General features: G+C 41.9%; 1 protein-coding gene across 1 annotated transcript in view; it reads left to right on the plus strand.

The window, feature by feature from the left end:
* MYO9A (myosin IXA) overlaps positions 1-19,110 on the plus strand; it is a 152,650-nt gene that overhangs the window by 85,558 nt on the left and 47,982 nt on the right. Inside the window, exons 10-13 of the mRNA XM_074156627.1 lie at positions 1,492-1,626; positions 16,310-16,431; positions 17,711-17,852; positions 18,659-18,854. Coding sequence (XP_074012728.1) covers positions 1,492-1,626; positions 16,310-16,431; positions 17,711-17,852; positions 18,659-18,854 — 595 coding nt within the window. The remainder of the gene's footprint in view (positions 1-1,491; positions 1,627-16,309; positions 16,432-17,710; positions 17,853-18,658; positions 18,855-19,110) is intronic.

The following is a 19,110-nucleotide window of genomic DNA, read 5'->3' on the forward strand; positions in this document are numbered from 1 at the left end:
TCTTGGTCTCATTTTGCCAACCTTGGTGCACCCGCATCTTGATGAGCATCTCAAGAGCTCTGTGTAGAGAAACCAAAGAGGCTTTGGCTCTTCAATTTGTAGAAAAGGCTGGTGGGGGACATGGTTGATGTTTACAAAATCATCAAAGTGATGGAAAAAAAGGCAATGTAGAGCTGTAACTCACCAAATCCTGCAATTTATGTTGTGGGGTATGGATTTAATAAAAGAAAACACTTTTCTGTTGTGAACTTCTAAAAGTTGACCTGAGAGGCTGTCAGGGATCATAGTGTCAGTGGGTTCCAAAAAAAATTGGATGGGTATCTCTTTACACATCTCTTGCCCATGAACTAAACAAAGCACGGAGGTGTCTCTCCATCTGCCTCATCCCAAAACTGTGGGCGCTGGTAGAAAAGGGTGACGGACTACAGAAGAGCCATGTTGACTTACTCAGGATGGGCTGTCCTGCTGCCATGGTTGGAGATGCTGGGCTGGGAGGAAGATTTGGCTCCTCATGGAGAACATTATTTTGTCCTGGCAGCAGGCGCTGGGATGGCTGTGCCGGAGCACGGGGCCCTGGGATGGCATCCATGGGAAATGAGGCTTGGTTCCCTTCCCTGCCCAGTGACCTTCATTCAAGGCAAGCAGTACCTGAGTCTTCAAAGGGTACAGAGGGCGAGGAAAGCGCATTCTTGGGTTGTTAGGATAGAAAAGGAGCTTTTGTTTTGTTTGCTCAACAACTCTTGTTGCCTAAGTTTTTAATTATATGGGAACCTGACCCAAGGGGTGGATTTGAGCCCTCTTTTTCAGCAGCATTACCATTTTTGTGTTACTTTACATCCCCTTCAGAAATTGAGAGCAGCTCAACATTTCCAAAAGTCAATCCATCTGGTTTATGCTTCTCAGTAGGAGACATTCATCTGATCCATCTTATATGCAAGGTGGACATTTTATATTTGATACTATTTTACTTCCCACCAGCCTTATTTTCCTTCATTGCAATGGATTATTTCCGTGCAGGTGTTTCTACGGAAGCCTTGCAGCTGGAGCATGTTCGCTTAGACACCCTGTACTCAACTTGTAGGCGTGTTTCTGGGGACTATCTTCACGGTGTGAGCCTTTTTTTCCCAACCCTACCCCCATTTTTCCCCTCAAAAGATAAATACTGTCTTACATCCAATAGAATAACTTGGAACTGAGTTAGTTCAGGTTTCTTCAAAGATGGTAATTTGTCTATAAATTAAAAAAAACCAACAACTCTAAAAGGACTTTTCTTTTTAGAAAAAGGCCATCTCTCCAGATGTTACATGTTGTTTCTCTGATGTAGGTGATGTCTTCCAGATGGCATAATATCAACAATTCTGGTAAAAATTAAAAGTCGTGCTATTAAGTGTATTTAATTCTGTTTGTACGCTTTTCATTATGTACTGCATACAAATAATCCAATTACTTTGTGTGGTTTTATTCTCATCCGCATTCGTACTTTTCTTGCAGACTTTATCCATTGGAGTACTTGATATTTTTGGGTTTGAAGACTATGAAAATAATAGTTTCGAACAATTCTGCATTAACTTCGCCAACGAACGCTTGCAGCACTACTTTAACCAACACATCTTTAAACTTGAACAGGTAAGTCTGGAAATACTTCCTCTCTGATGCCAATGAGCGTTGACATGAGGTTTTGGCACTGATCAAGTTCTTAAATTGTCCCTTTAGTTCTTGTAAATTAAGGAGCATACATTGACTTATTCAAATTTAATTTCTAATTTGCTGTATGACTTACTGCTACCTGTAAAATAAAATCCAGCCAGAGATTTGCAGGTTTTAAGTAAACATTTTGGGATACACTTATCCTCAAACGTCCTGAAGACCTTAAGCGTTGCCCTTTTGTCTCCTTGATATGAGCTCAGAGGGCTCATATGTGAGCAATTTCTCTCTTGCCTTTGCCTGGACTTGCTGCTGTGTCATTTAATATCACATAAAAGTTATTTTTCAGCATCTGTTGAAAATGCCACCCCAATCTCCTGGTGGTTTTTTGCTTTCCAGTGTTCATTTGTGGGGAGGGAGGGAAAATGTCACTCTCATACGTGTTCTGCAAGGTCAGACTTGAGATTCTTATGACCTCCAATTGCCATGGCAGATTAGGAAAGATTGAACTTTAAGCTTTGCTTTAGGTTTGTTAAGACTGGGTGTTGCTTTCCAGCCTCAAATTAATGAGCTGTAAGAGAGATTACAGAAATGCAGGCCCTAATTTAGCAGGTAACATATACGACAGGATGGCATAGTCTATTAATCAGGATGGGAGGAGGCTTCTCCAAACATCATTTGTTATCTCACAACAAGCAGAACAAGAAAACTGCCGAAGTACATGTTGTTTCATGGATGCACAACATATAATTGGGTTGTATAATACAGCAAATACGTTATAGAACTTCAAAATGCCTTTTTTTTTAATGCCAGTCTGCATGCCCTCCCTTCAGGTGAAGTAATTCTTTGGGTGAGGTCAAGGGAAATCCTCCTTATCATTAGTTTCGGGAGAGCTGGTATTTGATGAGCTGCGCTCTGTGGCCAGAGTCTGGCTCAGACCAAAGAACTAAACTAGCCCTTCCCAGAAACACCAATAGTTTCATTTTGGGCCTCTACAATGTTATAAGAGATCTGAAAAGTCAGAAAGTCTCCTTGAATATGAGCGTGGTCAAAAATAAGCAATATAGCCCTGAGTGGATCATTTGGGGGATGATTGCTTGAGTTTGATGCTTCTTTGCTGACTCTCTCTTCCTATTTTTTTTTAGTCAAGAAGGTGGAGCAGAGCTGCTCAAACCCATTTTATTTCATTTTTTTTAACTGGTCTTTGTGTGCTGATGCACCTTACTCAATAGACACTTTAAGAAGTTAACGGGAAAACCTGTCTGTATTTCTAGGAACAAGTGTCTTTTACCATAAGCCATCATAAAAGCGCAACTAAAAGATTGTTGCAAAGCCAATAGAGCTATTTTTTTCTGATGCGCTTTTGAGAAGGGGACTTGAGGAGGGAAAACCCTTCTTGAAAGCTGGAGAGAGGCAATAGCTTAGTGAGGTGGGATCTCTGGGCACTCGGGTTTCGGCAGCCTCTGCCGGCTTCACGGGAGCGAGCCGAGGTGCCGTCATGCATAAGGGAATTCCTGTACCTGGGCTGGGATTTCTTAGCAGGTTGGTGCTCCTCCCCGAGCCCGGGGTATATGCAGAGCTCCTGATTGCAGCAATCTGTAATTCTCCTTGGGCCGACTTACAACCAGTGACCTAATTAGCTTTCTCCTATAAACCTGTCAAGCGCATGAAGTCGTTAAAGTCAGTATTTGCTGTGTGGGTGGGAGGGGTGGTTGCGGAGGCTCCAATTGCAAAGGGCTCATTCCAATCCTTAATGCTGGAGCACGTCATCCGTCTGGGGCTGGAGCACTGCAGAGTCTGCTGGGGGAAAATCTGGTCATCTCTACATAGTTTGCTCTCCATAAATATAAATAAGCTGTACAGCTGCAGGAGCGCTAATTTTTGGGTGACTTATTCATACGGTTTAATCATTTACTCTTGCTCTCCTTGGAGTTGTATGCTGTGAGTAGAGGAGTGGATTTAGTGGAAAGAAAACTGCTGAAAAACACACTCAGATCTTGGGACTTCAGAATATCCTTCCTACCTGCCTGGCCCAAAGATTAAACTGCTTTTTAATGATAGTGGCTGGTCTACAGATAAAGATTGGGTAGTCAATATTGTGTTTCAAGATGGCAAAATTGGTTAAAATAGCTTGAGTTGTGAATTTATCTGAGATATTTGTGGCTTTACAAGAGTTTATTTGATGGCTGAAAAAACAAGTGGGGTTATTGCTGATGGATACCTGAAGCGGAAGGGTCCTCCTCTGCATCTGGAGATAGGCTGCTTGTATCTCCAAAGCTCTCAGGAGGCCAGAGCCAGATTGCTGAGATATCTGCACGTATCTACTAGTAATCACCAAGGATTTTTCTTAAAATCATAGTAGATTTTGTGTGCAAGAACAGTATTTGGCCATGATGTAATTGTTGCTGTGGCATTCTCCCGATGTTAGAGAAACCAAAATACCTACCACAAAGTCATCTAAGAAGCGTGGGATTATTTTAACCTTTCTTTCTTTTTTTTTCCTTGGTGAAATCTAATACAATGTGCATTGAGAATCTTTTTTTAAACCTTCTGTCTGAAGACAACACTATTTCCAGGGGTTTGCAAACAACTGACCCCGGGCAGTCTGACTTCAGCCTGGTGCCTCCTATAAATACAGCTGCTGTCACGCTGTGCACCGAGGGTCTGCAAAGGTCTCTGCAAGAGCAGCCTCCTCTCTGAGCCAACCATGAGAGTAAGGATAAAGCATCTCTGCCTGCTGTTTATAGAAAATAAAAGGGAGAAGGCAAAAAAGGAGTAAATGTTAGATATCTGCCTTGGATAAAGACAGTTATTGATGTTTCTCTGCCACTTTTATTTAAAACCAACTGTTCTGGACTGCTAAGGAAATCTAGTGATGACTTGTGATGCATGGGAACATGCTTTAGCAGATGATGGAAGGGTACAAGAGACACAAACCCTAACTGGGTGGTAAAGCCCAGGCTCATAAATCCCAGTCTATCTCTAAACTCTTGAGTTCGAACCAATAACGATCATTTATTAATCTAGAAAGATTGCTATTGCAGGAATCCTAACTTAAACACAGCCTGCCCCATCACGTAACAAGGGTGGTTCTCTCCTCCTCGTGTATCTCACTGGTCTATGGGGTGGAGTTGGATGAGGGGCTGCTACTGGTGGCTGCAAGCGCTGCCTGATGCGGTGCCTGCTCTGGGCAGCAGAAGGATGGAGTGTCCTTCACCAAGCTCCATATGAAGTGCAGACAGGCTTCACTCTTCCATGCAGCATGGTCTTATCCCTCCCTCAGGCTGGTGACTTCAGGCGAGGCATCACCGTAGCTCTCGGATTCTTTTGGTGCTATTGGAGCATCACACCTTGGCAGCGGTTCTCTGTTCCTCAGCTCTGCTCCAGCCCCACGTCCTCCTCAAGTGGCCTCTGCAGAGCAGACAAGCCCAGAGGTGCTGCAAGGTTCAGATAACACCCAGGTGCTTCCGGGAGAGGAAAATAGCATTTCTCCATTGCAGCCTGCCTTTTTTTTTTGACCGTTTAGGGAATTGCACAAAATAATTGCTGTGTATGAAGATGTGGTTTGGAGGTCACCACTAACCTAACACCCATGATATGAGTTTCCTCCAAGTTTCCAGATCTTTGGCAGTTTGAGTACTAGGAATACAAGTTTTTATTTCTTTCTGTATCCCATTCTCTCGACTTTGTCATCTTTGACCTCACCGATCTCCCCCCAGCCCTGCTGAGGCTCGTCTGACGCTAGGCTTTTCAGTTACCCCCACCCTACCCTCCTTTTCCTGTTCTCAGCTGATGTTTAGCAAAGGTTGCAAAGTCATCCCCTGGATTTCCATCCCACAGGCATTGCTCTTAAAAGTTCTTTTCTACCCCGTTTTCTACCTTTTATTTACCCGTCAAACCTTGATTTTGAGAACATCCTTTTATAGTTTAAAAAAAATTGATGACTGAGGTTGAGACTGCAAAAAAAGTATTATTTGGAGGGTGATCAACTGGCATGAGCTCAGGTGTTGAGCAGTCTGTTTTCTGGCGTGGTCCCTGGTGAGCTTGATGTCCCAGCCAGCGAACCTCAGCCTCCTCACGTAGAAAAACTTAATTTCATAAAGATAATGCATCCTATGAAGTGTTTGCTCAGCCATCTAAAGGTCCGTAAATCTTTACAGAGGCATACAGGTTTTATTGGCCCTGTGTAAGAGGTGGAGAAATCTGACAGTCCGGACTAAATAATGGATGTTATAACAATCTGTTCATCGCAGAGGGAGTAAATTAACTAAAACAAAGCATCGATTTGTGGCAGGACACAGTGATAGGTGGTTTATTCAGTCTTTGAAATGGCTGTGATGCCTGCAATATTTTAAAGCGTCTTGGATATGCAGGGTGTCTCACGCCGTGCTGCTCTGTCTCCCAGCAGCTATGCATGTTATTTAGAGAAAGTAAAATACAAAAAAAAAAAAAACCAAACCTAAAAATAATTACATTAAAATAATTACAAATATTTTAAAATAATTAAAACATTTAAAATAATTAAATTAAAAATAGATTACGATAAAAGGTCTTTCTCCTTTTGCCTAGAGCTCTTTTCCCCTTCCGTCCAGCTCCACTCTGGTTAAGCATGAACGTATTTTATCTTTGTTGCCACCGAAGACAAAAGCCAACCCCCAGAAGTCAGCTGTTGAGGACTGGAAGGCTGGGTCCAAATTTCTGTTTTTTGCTGGGGATGGGAGAGCGGGTGCTCTCCGAAAAACGCTGACGTCGGCTGTGTGCCATATGACAGGCGGGGAAATAACAAGGTGCACAAGTTATTGATTTATTACTTGGTTACACGCCATTGTATGTAAGTCATATTAAAAAAAAAAAAAAGGGTGCTTAGAGGACATAACTCATATTTAAAAAAAAAGATATATGCTTAGAACAGTTTAAACATTATCTTTAGGATAGGGAGATTTCAAATGGCAGGATTGAAATAAAACATGACTCCGGTTGTCATCGGTCCCCCAAAGCGTTGGCTTGGGTCGTTGCCCTGCCTGGGGACTGGGACCGGAGGGGCTTCATTTGCCACCCCCTTGTTCCTGAGTGTCTCAGGGTGATGAACATTCACAACATATAATATATAAAATATAATATATTACATTATCTATATATCCTATAGTATCATAACATAGTTAGAGCTGGGAGGGACCTAAAAGATCATCTAGTTCCAACCCTTCTGCTGTATTTAAAATACAAAATATAAATCCCCCAGAAGCAGTGTTCTTAAGTCTGCGTAGTGGCATCCTGCGTAGGCAAAATTAGAAAACGTACTTAAAATATCATTAGAAAATATTCTGGAAAGGTCTCCTGGTGTGATGTGCTGGAGCTTTTCAGCATCTTTTCTTCATTAGAATTAGGTATCCATAAGAAACAGGTTTGGGTTGCTTTGTCTTTTTTTTTAAATTTGATTCCCTGACATTTAACTTAAGCCCAGTGCAGAGACTGTGTCTGTGAAGCCCAGCTTTTGTGAAAATATCATCATTGTGGTTGACAGCATAAAACTCTTGAGATAAATGCACCGACTGCTCCTTTTTGCAAGGTGGATAATGTGTAAATTTGAGGTTCAACCTCATATTTTGCCTAGGAGAAAGAGAGGGAGAGAAAAGCAGAACTGATTTGGGAGATGGACAACAGAAGGTCCAAAATTTTTTTTTTTATTTTTTATTTTTTTAATTAAAACCAAACATGATTGTGCTAGAGAAGAATTATTTGGGCAAAAAGCTCGAGAGATGAACAGGTTCAACATGTGGTTGTCACCACTTCATACTGCACGTGGCTTTTGGTCAGCGGGTTTGATACAGTGCTTTCCTTAATTAAATTAAGGAGGTGTTTGGGGATGGTTTGTGCTGCACGTGATCTGAAGAGGGTTTTGTGTTTCTGCGTGTGTTGGAAATGTGGCTGTCGGGGAGGAGGAGCGTTATGGTCTCTTTTGCTCATCACCTGGATGGGACGATCTGGCAGTGGTGACTTAGGAACATGGGCTGCTTTAGAAATTAAGTGTCTTTTAGTGAGCAAAAGCAAAGATTATATTGATAAAGAGATTATCTCAGTGCAGTCCCCATGTCTTGGCCTTTGCGCATGGTGCCAGCTAGGCTAGCCTAGGGAATGTCATCAGGCATCCCGTACAGCATCCCACAGCATCCGAGAGCAATCCCGGGCTCTGCTTGCACCAGTGTCGTGTCCTCCCCAAACCGCCTCCATTCCCCCACTCACATCCCCTCTTCCACCCCTCATCCCCCACTCCTTGCTGGAGATCTCCAAGTTGCAGATGCCTTGCCCCAGGTGCCGTTATCCCTCTCACCATCATCTCTTGAGTCCTTTTTTACTCTCTTATGAGCTGATTCCTTGTCTTTTTCCAGTTAGGTGATGTTTTCTGCTGATCGTGGTTCCTACTCAAATATACTGGCTAAGTATATGTGGGCTTGGACTGTCCCAGGGGACAGTCCTGTCCCTGTAACCCAGCCAGATTTGTCCTGGAAAAGCCAAAGACTGACTTTCCTCTGGGACCTGCTCTTGGGATGCAATCCAATGTATGTATATTTATTTATATCCATGTACTAATATTATGTACATTATGAAGCGTTACCCCCCCCCCCCCCCCAAAAAAAGAAATTAAAAAAGGATGAGATGAAGATGAAATAAACACTGATTTTTATTTATTAGTGGTACAAAAAGTATCTTCTTCTCACACGCCAATGCACACCCTGCTTTGGAGAGCACTAGGTGTGCTCTAGGGTCATCTAGGATGCTTCTCTACTGGTTTCTGGGTCATAGTCCAGAACCACAGTCATGGGGAAATTCTTGTATATTCCCTATACCTTTAAGCTAAATTAGGCAACAAAGTAATGATATCTTTGGTTATTTCATCAAAAGAACACCAGCAATACTTGAGAGCAATGGCTTTTCTTTAAAAATAAAAGACCTTGATGCGTGTTGGTGGATTTTCATAAGACAGTGTTGTGCAATGTGACATCTCTTCTTAATCAAGAAGACAAGTGAGAAACCTCTGAAATACTCAGCAATATGATCTGAAAAAATGTCATATTGAGGCAGAACTGGATGGTTCATCCTGACCACGGCTCTTCCACTCGTCACGTGCGGAATTCCTGCCTGGACACTTGGTTTGGCGTGGTAACAAGATTTTATAGACATAGCATAAGACAACTATATATATCTGTATGTGTGTGTGTATTTATGTATTAGGGAGTACCCTGAGCCCATTGTAAGTGTGAATGAACAAGAGGGGAATCGGGAGCGAGTGTTATTTATTGACACGAACTTGGAGTGGGGACTGGAAGGGGAAGATGATGTTCAGTCTGGAGGGACCAGTCTGGTGTTGACCGTGACCACTGTGGAGGTCCCCTTCACATTTGCTAAGTCTGATACATCTTACAAGCACTGCACTGAGATAGACAGATAGATATATTTCCTTTCCTCTTTAATTTAGATAGCAAGAAATTAATCTGCCAGCAGATCATGCAGCATCCTTAGACTCAGGCTTCTCCTTGGCTGTTGTAAGGGCAGGCTGGGAAGAAGGATGATCCTGCGAAGGAAGTGAGCGGGATTGTGGCAGGGTGTGCTTTGCCAGCTGAATCATTCAAACCCAATTTTCCCCATTTTGAGAGCAAATTGTAATTTATGACTGAAACCTGCTGTTGCCACTGAAGCGTAGGGAGCTGATTTGAGCTCAAAGATGGATGCTGCGGAGCCTGTGGAGCAGTGAAACCCTGGGCTGAAATGACTGTTTCAAAACACTTTCTCTGATGATGGACAGTCCAAATTACAGTAAATGAAAATCTCAGGCTGCGTACATTCAGCAGATGGGAGGTGGTCAGTGGGCAAATGATCTGCCTCAAAATAAAGCCAAATTCACTTGCCATTTGCGGAGGAGCCGCTGAAATGGTCACCTTGAAGAAGACCATCAAGATTTGCAACTCAAAATGGGTGGCAGAAGACAGGCAGGGGAAGGCTGTTTATCAGAACCCCTGCATGACCAGACGTTATCATTAAAATGGAGTGGTTTAAAAACCCGTTTATAAATTGTGTATTTATAGAGCATGTGGATATATTTTTATATATAATGTGTCTGTGGACAACACATCAGTAAAAATATATATAATGTATATATATATATTTTTATATATACGGTTGTGTGTATAAATTCCTTTTCTACTTCAATTGAGAACAAACATAAAAATCCTTGTTCAATGAAAGCATCGGCATCGTCAGCCCTCGGCATCGTCAGCCCTCGGCATCTTCGTCTGGAGGGATGTCGGGAACTCGAGGCATCCGCATTGTCTGCAGCACGTAAGCGCTGGCACCAAACCAGACGTTGGTCTCATTCATTTGAGACCTCTCTAATAATAAGGTTTTCCCATCTAGAGGATATGTCCTACTGAGCTCATTTTAATTATCAAATTGCACCGGGATGTTTTTGGTGAATGCTGGGGCTCATGCTGCCCGGTTGCGTTTGCTGAATGAGCAATTAATCCTCCACAGGAAGGACTAGTTCCTGGGTGGATGGATCCCATGTGGATCTCTCCTGGATGGAGAGATTCCCCCACATCTTGCTGCCATTTCCAGCCTTGGAAAAGCTTTCCCAAGCTCCCCAAGACGGATTTTAGGATACATACTTACATGGATATATCCAGAAAAGAGCTTTTACAAGGTTTAGCTCCTTTAGTTTATCATACAGCGATTACCTGTTTTAATGTAATTTTAAAAACATTAAATATTATGTTCCTTCCTGGAAGTTTTTCAAAATAGATTGCAAAATACAGCTTCGTTTCTAATTTTTGAACTGAGCTTTTTGAGACATTATTCTTATCTTCTTGTCCATCAGCAGAGTTGATGGTACCTTGTTACTGGGTAAGCAATCAAGAAAGAAACAATTTGTATGCTTGGGTTTAGCAGCTCTAGACTTGTATTTGCAAAGGTTTGTATTTTCATGGGTGTCAAATTGACTTGTAATTTTTTTTTTAAGGCTATTTTGAGATTATTTTAAGCTGGGGAAGTCAGCTAGGAATGGAGAGAGGCGTGGAAGAGGGTTTAATTCTTAATTTCTCACTTTGCAAACGCCACCTGGAGCTGAAGCAGACGGCGTTAGAGCCAAGAAGAGAGGAATTTCACACCCTTCTGTTTAGTCGTGAATTTTTGAGGCAAAATATGTACGTTTAGACATCCAAAAGTATCTGCCTGTCGATCGCATCACAGTGTATGGCTTTGGATTACACGAGTTTTTATGATGGGAACACAATGGGAAACGTTCCCACATGGAGCTATACTGGAGAAAGGGGATTTTTTTAGTTGATTTCCCCCTTTATTTTGGAATTTTCATTGTGTGAACAAGGTTTTCCTATGCCTCGGTAATGAAAGCCTTGGGCAGATAAACTCCTGGAGCTTATCTAGCTCCGTCTGGGAGGAGGTGAATGAGCTGATGGGGTTTTCCTCTGCTCTTGAGATTTACTCGAGCATTTCCGGAGCAGGGATTGCCACGATTCTAGGAAACAGAAAATGCCATATTTCCCTTGCACGCAGTTCCATGCAAATAATTAAGCAATTTGGTTTACATTTCCTTCTTAATATGCTTTAATTTCTTAGTCGGACTTGATAAAAGCTGAAACAGCACTGCGTGCTACCCATCCCCAGAAGAGAGGAGAGAGCATCATCCCCATCTTTGGATTTTAAATAGTATTTTTGGGGGATGCTTCTCAATTTTCACTGTGACTATCGGTGGTATCTCTATGGTATAAGACGTCTGCCTCCTGAGCGCTGAAATGCTGGGATATTTTCATGGCTCTTGGCTCACAGGCTGTGTGGACGGGTGCCCAGCACCCTCCAGACTTCTTTAGATCATGACACATTTTTTGACCTTTTATATCCTCTGATAGGGCAACAAATGCCATACATGGTGGAAAAACACACGCCTTTATATTCAGGCCTGATTTTTCACTGCCCTTTGATTTGAGTTTTAATAATCCCTTGGTTTTGTGCTTTAAGACAGGTGGGAAACTTATTATATTTTTTATTTTGTATTTTTATCACATCTCTCCCGTTTCATTTCTTCTCTGGGTTTCTGTGCTTATCTTCTCGAAGTTTTTCAAGCTCCTGATCACTCCCTCCAACCACCTCTTAATTTTACCATATGATTTTGGGGAGCAATAGCCCCCAGGGAGCACAACACTCAAGTGTGAGCTTAAACATTATATTTAATTCTTTCTCCTCCAATTATGCTTTTTAGCGTTTGGTTTTACTTACTGTTGACCATGGCTGGATATGGAGTAATTTATAATAGAGCACATGTGGATGTGTAGAGATGTTTTCCAGCATCTCCAACATGCTGTTGGGCTCGTGGGTATTGTCTCCCACTCAGGATATATAAACCTTTAATTCTGCTGCAGATTAGAGTGTGTTTTGGCTTATCATCGAAATAAAGTCCCAATAGAAGAGCTGGTCCAATACTTCTGTAAAGATAACGGGACTTTTTTTTTGCTACACGTTCAACTATAAAATTAGGGATGTTTTCTGTCCCCAGCAGTAGGGTTTCCATCAAGCCTCATGTCCCAGTTGGGTAGGTTTTTCTGATGCTCAGCACATGTATTTTAATCTTGAATTTATTGTTCTGTGTGGCATAAGCAGTGTTTGTACTCTGGGGTCGGTTGTAGGCAGGCAGGGTTTTGCTTTAATAGTGCTTAGCCATCTCTTTACTAGAGTTCCTTTAATTTTCATATATAAAAATGTTGGAATTTTTGCCACATTCTATTTATTTGGTATCCCAGATCTTACACGCTAATATGTCTCAGGTGATGTTGTGTGATATTCAATAAAGATTTATGCTCATAATCTGAGAATATGCATTTCGAAGTTTGCACCCATATTTTATCATCCTTTTTTATGGTCTTTAGGGTCGTTTTTGTTAAATGTTTGAACATCACAAATTGTGTTTATGCATTCAGATCTATCTGAGCATTTTTAGCTCTAAAAAAAACTACCTCTGGCAAAACTCAAACTAATTCTGGCTTTTCTTTTGAGCCACCTCCCTGCTTAGCCACATCTTTCTAAATATCAAATGCAATAATGAAATACATATATATACAGGGTTTTTTTTTCCCTAAAGAGAGGTGAGATGAAGTCACTAACCCTCTTCTCTCCTGAGCTTCAGCTGAGTCAGAGAGACCAAACCCACGTTACGCGATTCTGCTGCCCTGGCTGCCACAGTGCTCGTCCCGATGAAGCTACAACAGCTCAACCCTGCTCTGATTCGGGTGACAACAGCATTTGACAAGTGATTGGGCTCGCGCTGGCAGAACGAGTCCCTTTGGCGACGTGCTGTGCCAACGTTGACGTCCTGCCAACGTCATCGTGCTCAGGGCAGCAGAATTCCTTCTAAATGGCTTCTAAATGCACAATTGGGAAGCGTTAATCTACTCTTCTGGTGGCTTCTGGAGAGCAATCAGTAGCATCTCACCCACTAATTAAATGAAAATATGGAGCTGCTGGACTTAAAAAAAAAAACAAACAAACAACAAAACAAACCCTCGATGTCTTTTTTTTGGTTCTTTGCTCAATTCCTTTTGCCAAGTTTGGGAGCTCAGTTCTCTCCTCTCCAGTGAACTTCCATCGCTCCACCTTCCAGCAGACCAGGTTTCAGCTGTCCAGGGGATGGGAGGAGTAAATCCACACATTTTTGTTGGGAGTAAAGGTGCCAAAAAATAGGACTCCGTGGACCTTCCCGCACTAGAAACTTTTGCAAGATAGTGGTAATGTCAACGGTTTGGTTTTCGTTGTAAAGGTGGTCTTCTAGAAATAGGACATTTGAATTTGCCCCTAGTTTTAAGTCAAGCTATAAATTTAAGCTGATTTTCATTTAACCTCCAGTTTGAGATTTTTTTTGTTCAAATGGACTCTAAGTGTTTCGTATTGTCCACAATCTTGACCACATGTTTGTTAAATGAAAACCTTGTGTTGTTTGGATCTAATTCCTTAATATTCAAGTGCTCTGTGAGGACACTGTGTCCATTAAAGGATGGCAGAGACTTCATTGTCGTAAAAGTGAAGAAATATTTGGAGGTAGCTTTTAAGGATATCTCCTGAATTCTGAAGAAAGATAAATATAGAAATCATATAGAAGATTAATAACTGAAACTTAATTGAGTAAGTTTAACAGATATATATGTGCATAGCAATGATTTTACTCTAAATCTGCTGCTTTCTGTGCACAATTTGCATGGTGTTCTGCAGACATCCAAGGAATTACATCGCTCAGTCACAAAGCCAGAGTTATTTCTACTGGGCTGGGATTCTTTCTGAAGACAACTGAACCCGTAACTGGAAAAATGCTAGGAAAAGAGAAATAAAGGGAATTTTTTTCCATGTAAGCTTTGGAGCAATTGCTCTGGCATAGCAGCTGCTGCATACGCTCCTGTCTTGAAATGGGAGCATGTAGCTGGGTTATTGTGGAAAAGGTTATTAGTTGAGGACTTTAATTTCTCTTCATCTTTGGCCAACGCAGCCAGAGGTTGCATTGGGGATGGAAGGGAGGGAGCAGCAGATGGACAGATGTGGGGAACAACTGCATGGCCTGGGAGCGAGTGTTTCTGACCCAGCCCAGAGGAAAAAAGAACAGAGGAGGGAAAATTAGCCAAAATCCTGCAGCTGGAGTAACCGAGGCCAGGAGGTACGTGATGACCGACCTCAGTCATGCACTGTCTGTTGCAGAGCTGAAGATGAGCCTAAAGAAGTAGAGACCTTGAACTCAGTGGTCTTTTATGGTCATTTACTGGAATATATTTGGAAAAAAAACCACAAAGCAGCCGGGATTGCTAATTAGTTATTTTGTACCAATCTTTGGAGTAGTAGAAAAGTTTTAGTGTGGTCATAAGAGATTCACATATGGTTGTCTAGAAGGCTTCTAGAGCAGAGTGACGATATGTGCCCAATTTAGATGTATGCAAAATTTAAACTCTAGATAATTGGGGGTTTTATGGGGGGGAAAAATATGTGTAAAGGCCCCATACAAGTAGTTCAAAAAAGAGTCATGATAATAAACAGCTAAGCCAAGTAACATGGACCAGCCACCCATCACCACTAAAATAAGGCTTTTTTACTGTCATGGCAAGGTTTATTGCTCTCTGGGTGCTCAGAACCAGACCTGGACAGGCGAAGCTGGGACTAATGGACCCTGCACCCGATTAAGCAGCTGCCAGAAGCGGGCGGTTGATAAATGATGCTGACTCCCATTACTGCTGCACGCATCGCCCTCTTCTGAGTCACTCAGGAGAAGCTTATGCTTCCTCAAGAAATATGCAATCTTCTACAGTTGGCTGGGTTGCCGTATAGAAGCTTTTTTCCTGACTTGCACTAAAATACAACAAATCTTAGTGAAATATATGATTTTTTAAATGCCTATAGTTTAGCAGGGACCTGTCGATGCTATTCTGCCTGCCTGCTATGTCCTGGTTCCTCTATAGGAATCGGGAAAAATAGAAAAAAAATTAAAAGAAGAACTAAAATTCATAGTGTGGAATTGTTTTTAATTTTCAGGGCTTTTTTTTCTTCCAACGGGATGCGTTCTGTTTTGAAACTGAAAGGCTCTAGAGCTGTTAAAAACTGTGCATCCACACATATGGATATGGTGTGGATGGTCGGTGTAAAGGGTAGAGGGTGTCTCAAATACTGAATTCAGGACCTTGTAATTTTTTAGGATAAATTTCCTCGTGAGGTGTCTCAAAGCACTCCAGGCTCTTTAATTCTAAAAATAATAGATGTAGTGTTCATGTTAACTTTGGATGGGGATACTTTGGAGAGTTAGAAGAACACACTTTTCTTTTTATGTTTTTTGTTCATATTAAAAATAAAAGCAGAAGCAGCAATAAAAATGAATTGGATTGCTACAAAGGTGCTTCATATTAATGTAATTTTGAGGATTTTTTTTTCCTTTTTTTCTTGAATTCTGCTATCAAAGTGTCTTGTAGCAGAAAAGTAAAAAAGCAGCTTGGATCGATAGGACTTTTCCCAACACATGGAGTAAGGTGCACTTCCAGTATCGCTGTTTTGAGAATGAGTCACAGGTCTTAGAAGCATATGATAAAAATTATGATTTTTATGGATAAACCAGCTTGTCTTTCTTCCAAACACCCTAAAACAATTTCTACAGAAGAATTCTCAAAGTAATCCAGTTGAAAATCTATCTCGGAGGAGATAACCTTTATGAAAGAGCAAGGAGTTATTTTGGTGAAAAATAAGTAGCTTTTTTTTCCCGCAGTGTGGATTTGGGGACAGATCCTCACTTTTACTGTAAAGGGACTTGGAGTGGTGATTTCTGCCAGCTGGAGGTCTCTTCGTCAGCCCTTATGGCACCAGCCATTAATCATGGGAGATACAGAAGAGTATAAGCAGGAGAAGGAGTTATATTCCTTTTACTGCGTAATTAAATGAATATGTTGTACCACCATTTTCTTGTAGCAACTGAATGCTAAATATAAGTTGATGCACATACATTGTATAGCACTTTAACAGCAAGCCAGGAAAAGGAAAGAGAGACACAATTGCCTGGATTTCCACGAAACCCTTTGATTTTCACCTTTCTTTTTCTGCTTTCACCCAATATCATTATAATATCTGTGGGGGGTTCTTTTAGGAGGAATATAGAGCAGAAGGAATTAGCTGGCACAACATCGACTACATAGACAACTCCAGCTGCATCAACCTGATCAGTAAGAAGCCGACGGGCCTACTCCATCTGCTGGATGAGGAAAGCAAGTGAGTAGGAAACCGTTGGTTTTGCTAATGGTATTTGAGTTTTTTTCACTTAGAAAGTGTTTATCCTTAAGTCTTACCTCTTGTAATTCTTTCCAGAGAGATGCTAATTCCTCGCTGGCCTGATTTATCTTCTGTCTCCTGTTTCCGAGGTGGTAACGCAAACAGGGGAGAATCAGCAAGCTGAGCAAAAAGCCTTAACAAATAATAATTAAAATTCCGTTTCAATAATTTCTTCCACTAAAGGAAAGGGCAAAGGTTTCCTTGGCTTCTCTCCTCATTTCTCTCCCTGTCTCTTGTGGTGTAACAACATGAAGATGCTTGAAGGGAGAATCCAAGTGCAGGAGTTAAAGCAGGTTGTGTGGGTGCTGATTGAGATACAAACTGGATTTATCGATCAACTTCTAAAAATTAAGCCAGAATGAACTGAGGCAGTTGTACGTAGGGGCTGCAGGGCTTCATGAGCATCATGAGAGGTGGGGCTGGGGTTTGCAGCCTTGGCTGTCTGTGTCCATCCCGCTTGTCTCAGTAGAAATTGTGGCTTCTGGGTCTGCCTTTGGGTGGAAAGTTTGGAGCGTAAGGGACCTCCCGTCGGATGCACGTGCCGGTTTTCTCCTCCGTTTCTTGTCTTGTTGACCAGACACACAGCAGCGGTAACGCTGTCCCAGTGATACTACACTAGGCTAAACCAGCTTGAATTAGGTACATTGGTGAAATATACCCCCAATTTGCAGATTTACATGGAGTTTGAGGATGGAGGATTGACTTGCTCTTACCAAGAGACTCTGCTCAAGCTCTTTGTCCTTTTTCTTCCTCTCTCCTATGCCAGGATCAGTCAAGTAACTCCTGAATCTGAAGTGAGACTTATAGGCAAAACAGCTTAATATTTCCTAAATGTGTGAATACCCCACAGATACAGGAGCCATCTGAGCCTCAAAACCAATGACAGAAACTTGGGGTTTCAGATAAACGCAGATACTCGGAATCATTTCCATGCAATGGGCATACAATGCAGTATACCGCAGTAAAAATACACCTATTTGTGCTTTTATAACTGATTTCAGACCATCACTAAATCAGTTAAGAGTTCTTCAGACAACAGATACACCTTGCACTTGTATATAACCACATGACAGCATACAAAATAGTGCGTGCTTAGTATCTGCAGGCACAGAAGAGGAAGCTCAGAATATCTCTGTTTTCCCATTTGTGGTCAAGAAAGAAGTGCACAAGCTTTTTCATTGGGTTTATGGCTTTCTTCTTTTTAATTCTTTCCGCTCAGTTTTCCTCAAGCCACAAACCAGACGCTGTTGGACAAGTTTAAGCGTCAACACGAAGGGAACTCCTACATTGAATTTCCAGCGGTCATGGAGCCGGCTTTCATCATCAAACACTATGCGGGCAAAGTGAAGTACGGAGTGAAGGTCTGTCACCCAGCTGTTCCTCAGCAGTTGTTTTCATTTAAATCATCTAGTTGTGACAGGGAAGGAGAGCCCCAAAGGCTCCATGGAGATGTTTTGGAGAGGACTTGGCTAAAGAAGAGATGCGAGGATCGGGAGAGAAGTGTTTGGTGAAAAGCTTGGCTGGAATGAGAAGGTGGTGGGGATTGTGTCTTCCTGTTCTCCTCCATGTCGCAAGCTCTGCCTATTGGCATTTAGGGGAAGAATTTAGGGACAGGCACTGAGGTTAATGCTACGTCCCAGCAATGGCTTGAAATTGGGTATTTGGTAGCCTTTCTGGACTTGGTTTGTTTAAAAACCCCATGTTTTTTGCATCATTAGCTGTTTTTTAGTACAAGCTACATGAGCATAGGTCTCAGCATCTCACTGCTGCAGGTACTTCTTCAAATCCCATGCAAACGATTTCAAAGTTGACCCTATTTATATCCATGCCAAGTATTAGCAGAAGCAGGTCTGGTGGGAAGGGGAGCCTGTATGATTTACGACTCGGGATTTGTGACTGCAAATCCATAATTGTGTTTCTGATGCAATCAATGCATGTGACAAACTTTAGCATCAGCTTCGAGATGCTTCAGAGAGCTGTGCTTTGGGATAAAACATTTATTTTCAGGACATAAAGAGGGGTCAAATATGGGGGCAGAAAAAAGAAGATAGAAGCAGGATTCAATAGTTGTACTGACCCAGGGACGGCCTGGCAGATCTTACCTGGCGTATCTTGCAGATATTGTTTATTTTCCTCTTTTCTCCCCCTCCTTTTTCTCTTTCCCTAGGATTTTCGTGAGAAGAACACAGACCACATGCGCCCGGACATTGTAGCTCTCCTGCGAAGCAGCAAAAACGCCTTTATCTGCGGGATGATCGGGATCGACCCGGTGGCCGTGTTCCGCTGGGCAGTCCTGCGGGCCTTCTTCAGGGCCATGGTTGCTTTTCGGAAGGCTGGAAAACGATACGTGGAGAAGAAAACTGGTACGTGTGCCTATCTCCTAGCCCTAGTGCCTGTTTTTCACCAGCAGCATAGATCTAATATAATACTACAGTATTTTAAGTAGCCTGACTTATTATGAGCTATAATCTAGCAAAAAACCTCATTGAAACAGTGTATTTTGCTATGCAAAAGTTACATTTAAAGGTACGTCTGGATTTTAATGCATCATAAGGAAAGATTTTCATTTTGCTGGTGCTTTATCTTTTCCTTTTTGTAGGATGCACGCATAGAAATTCC

This window comes from Numenius arquata, chromosome 11, assembly GCF_964106895.1.
Source record: "Numenius arquata chromosome 11, bNumArq3.hap1.1, whole genome shotgun sequence".
NCBI classification, from domain to species: Eukaryota; Metazoa; Chordata; class Aves; order Charadriiformes; family Scolopacidae; genus Numenius; species Numenius arquata.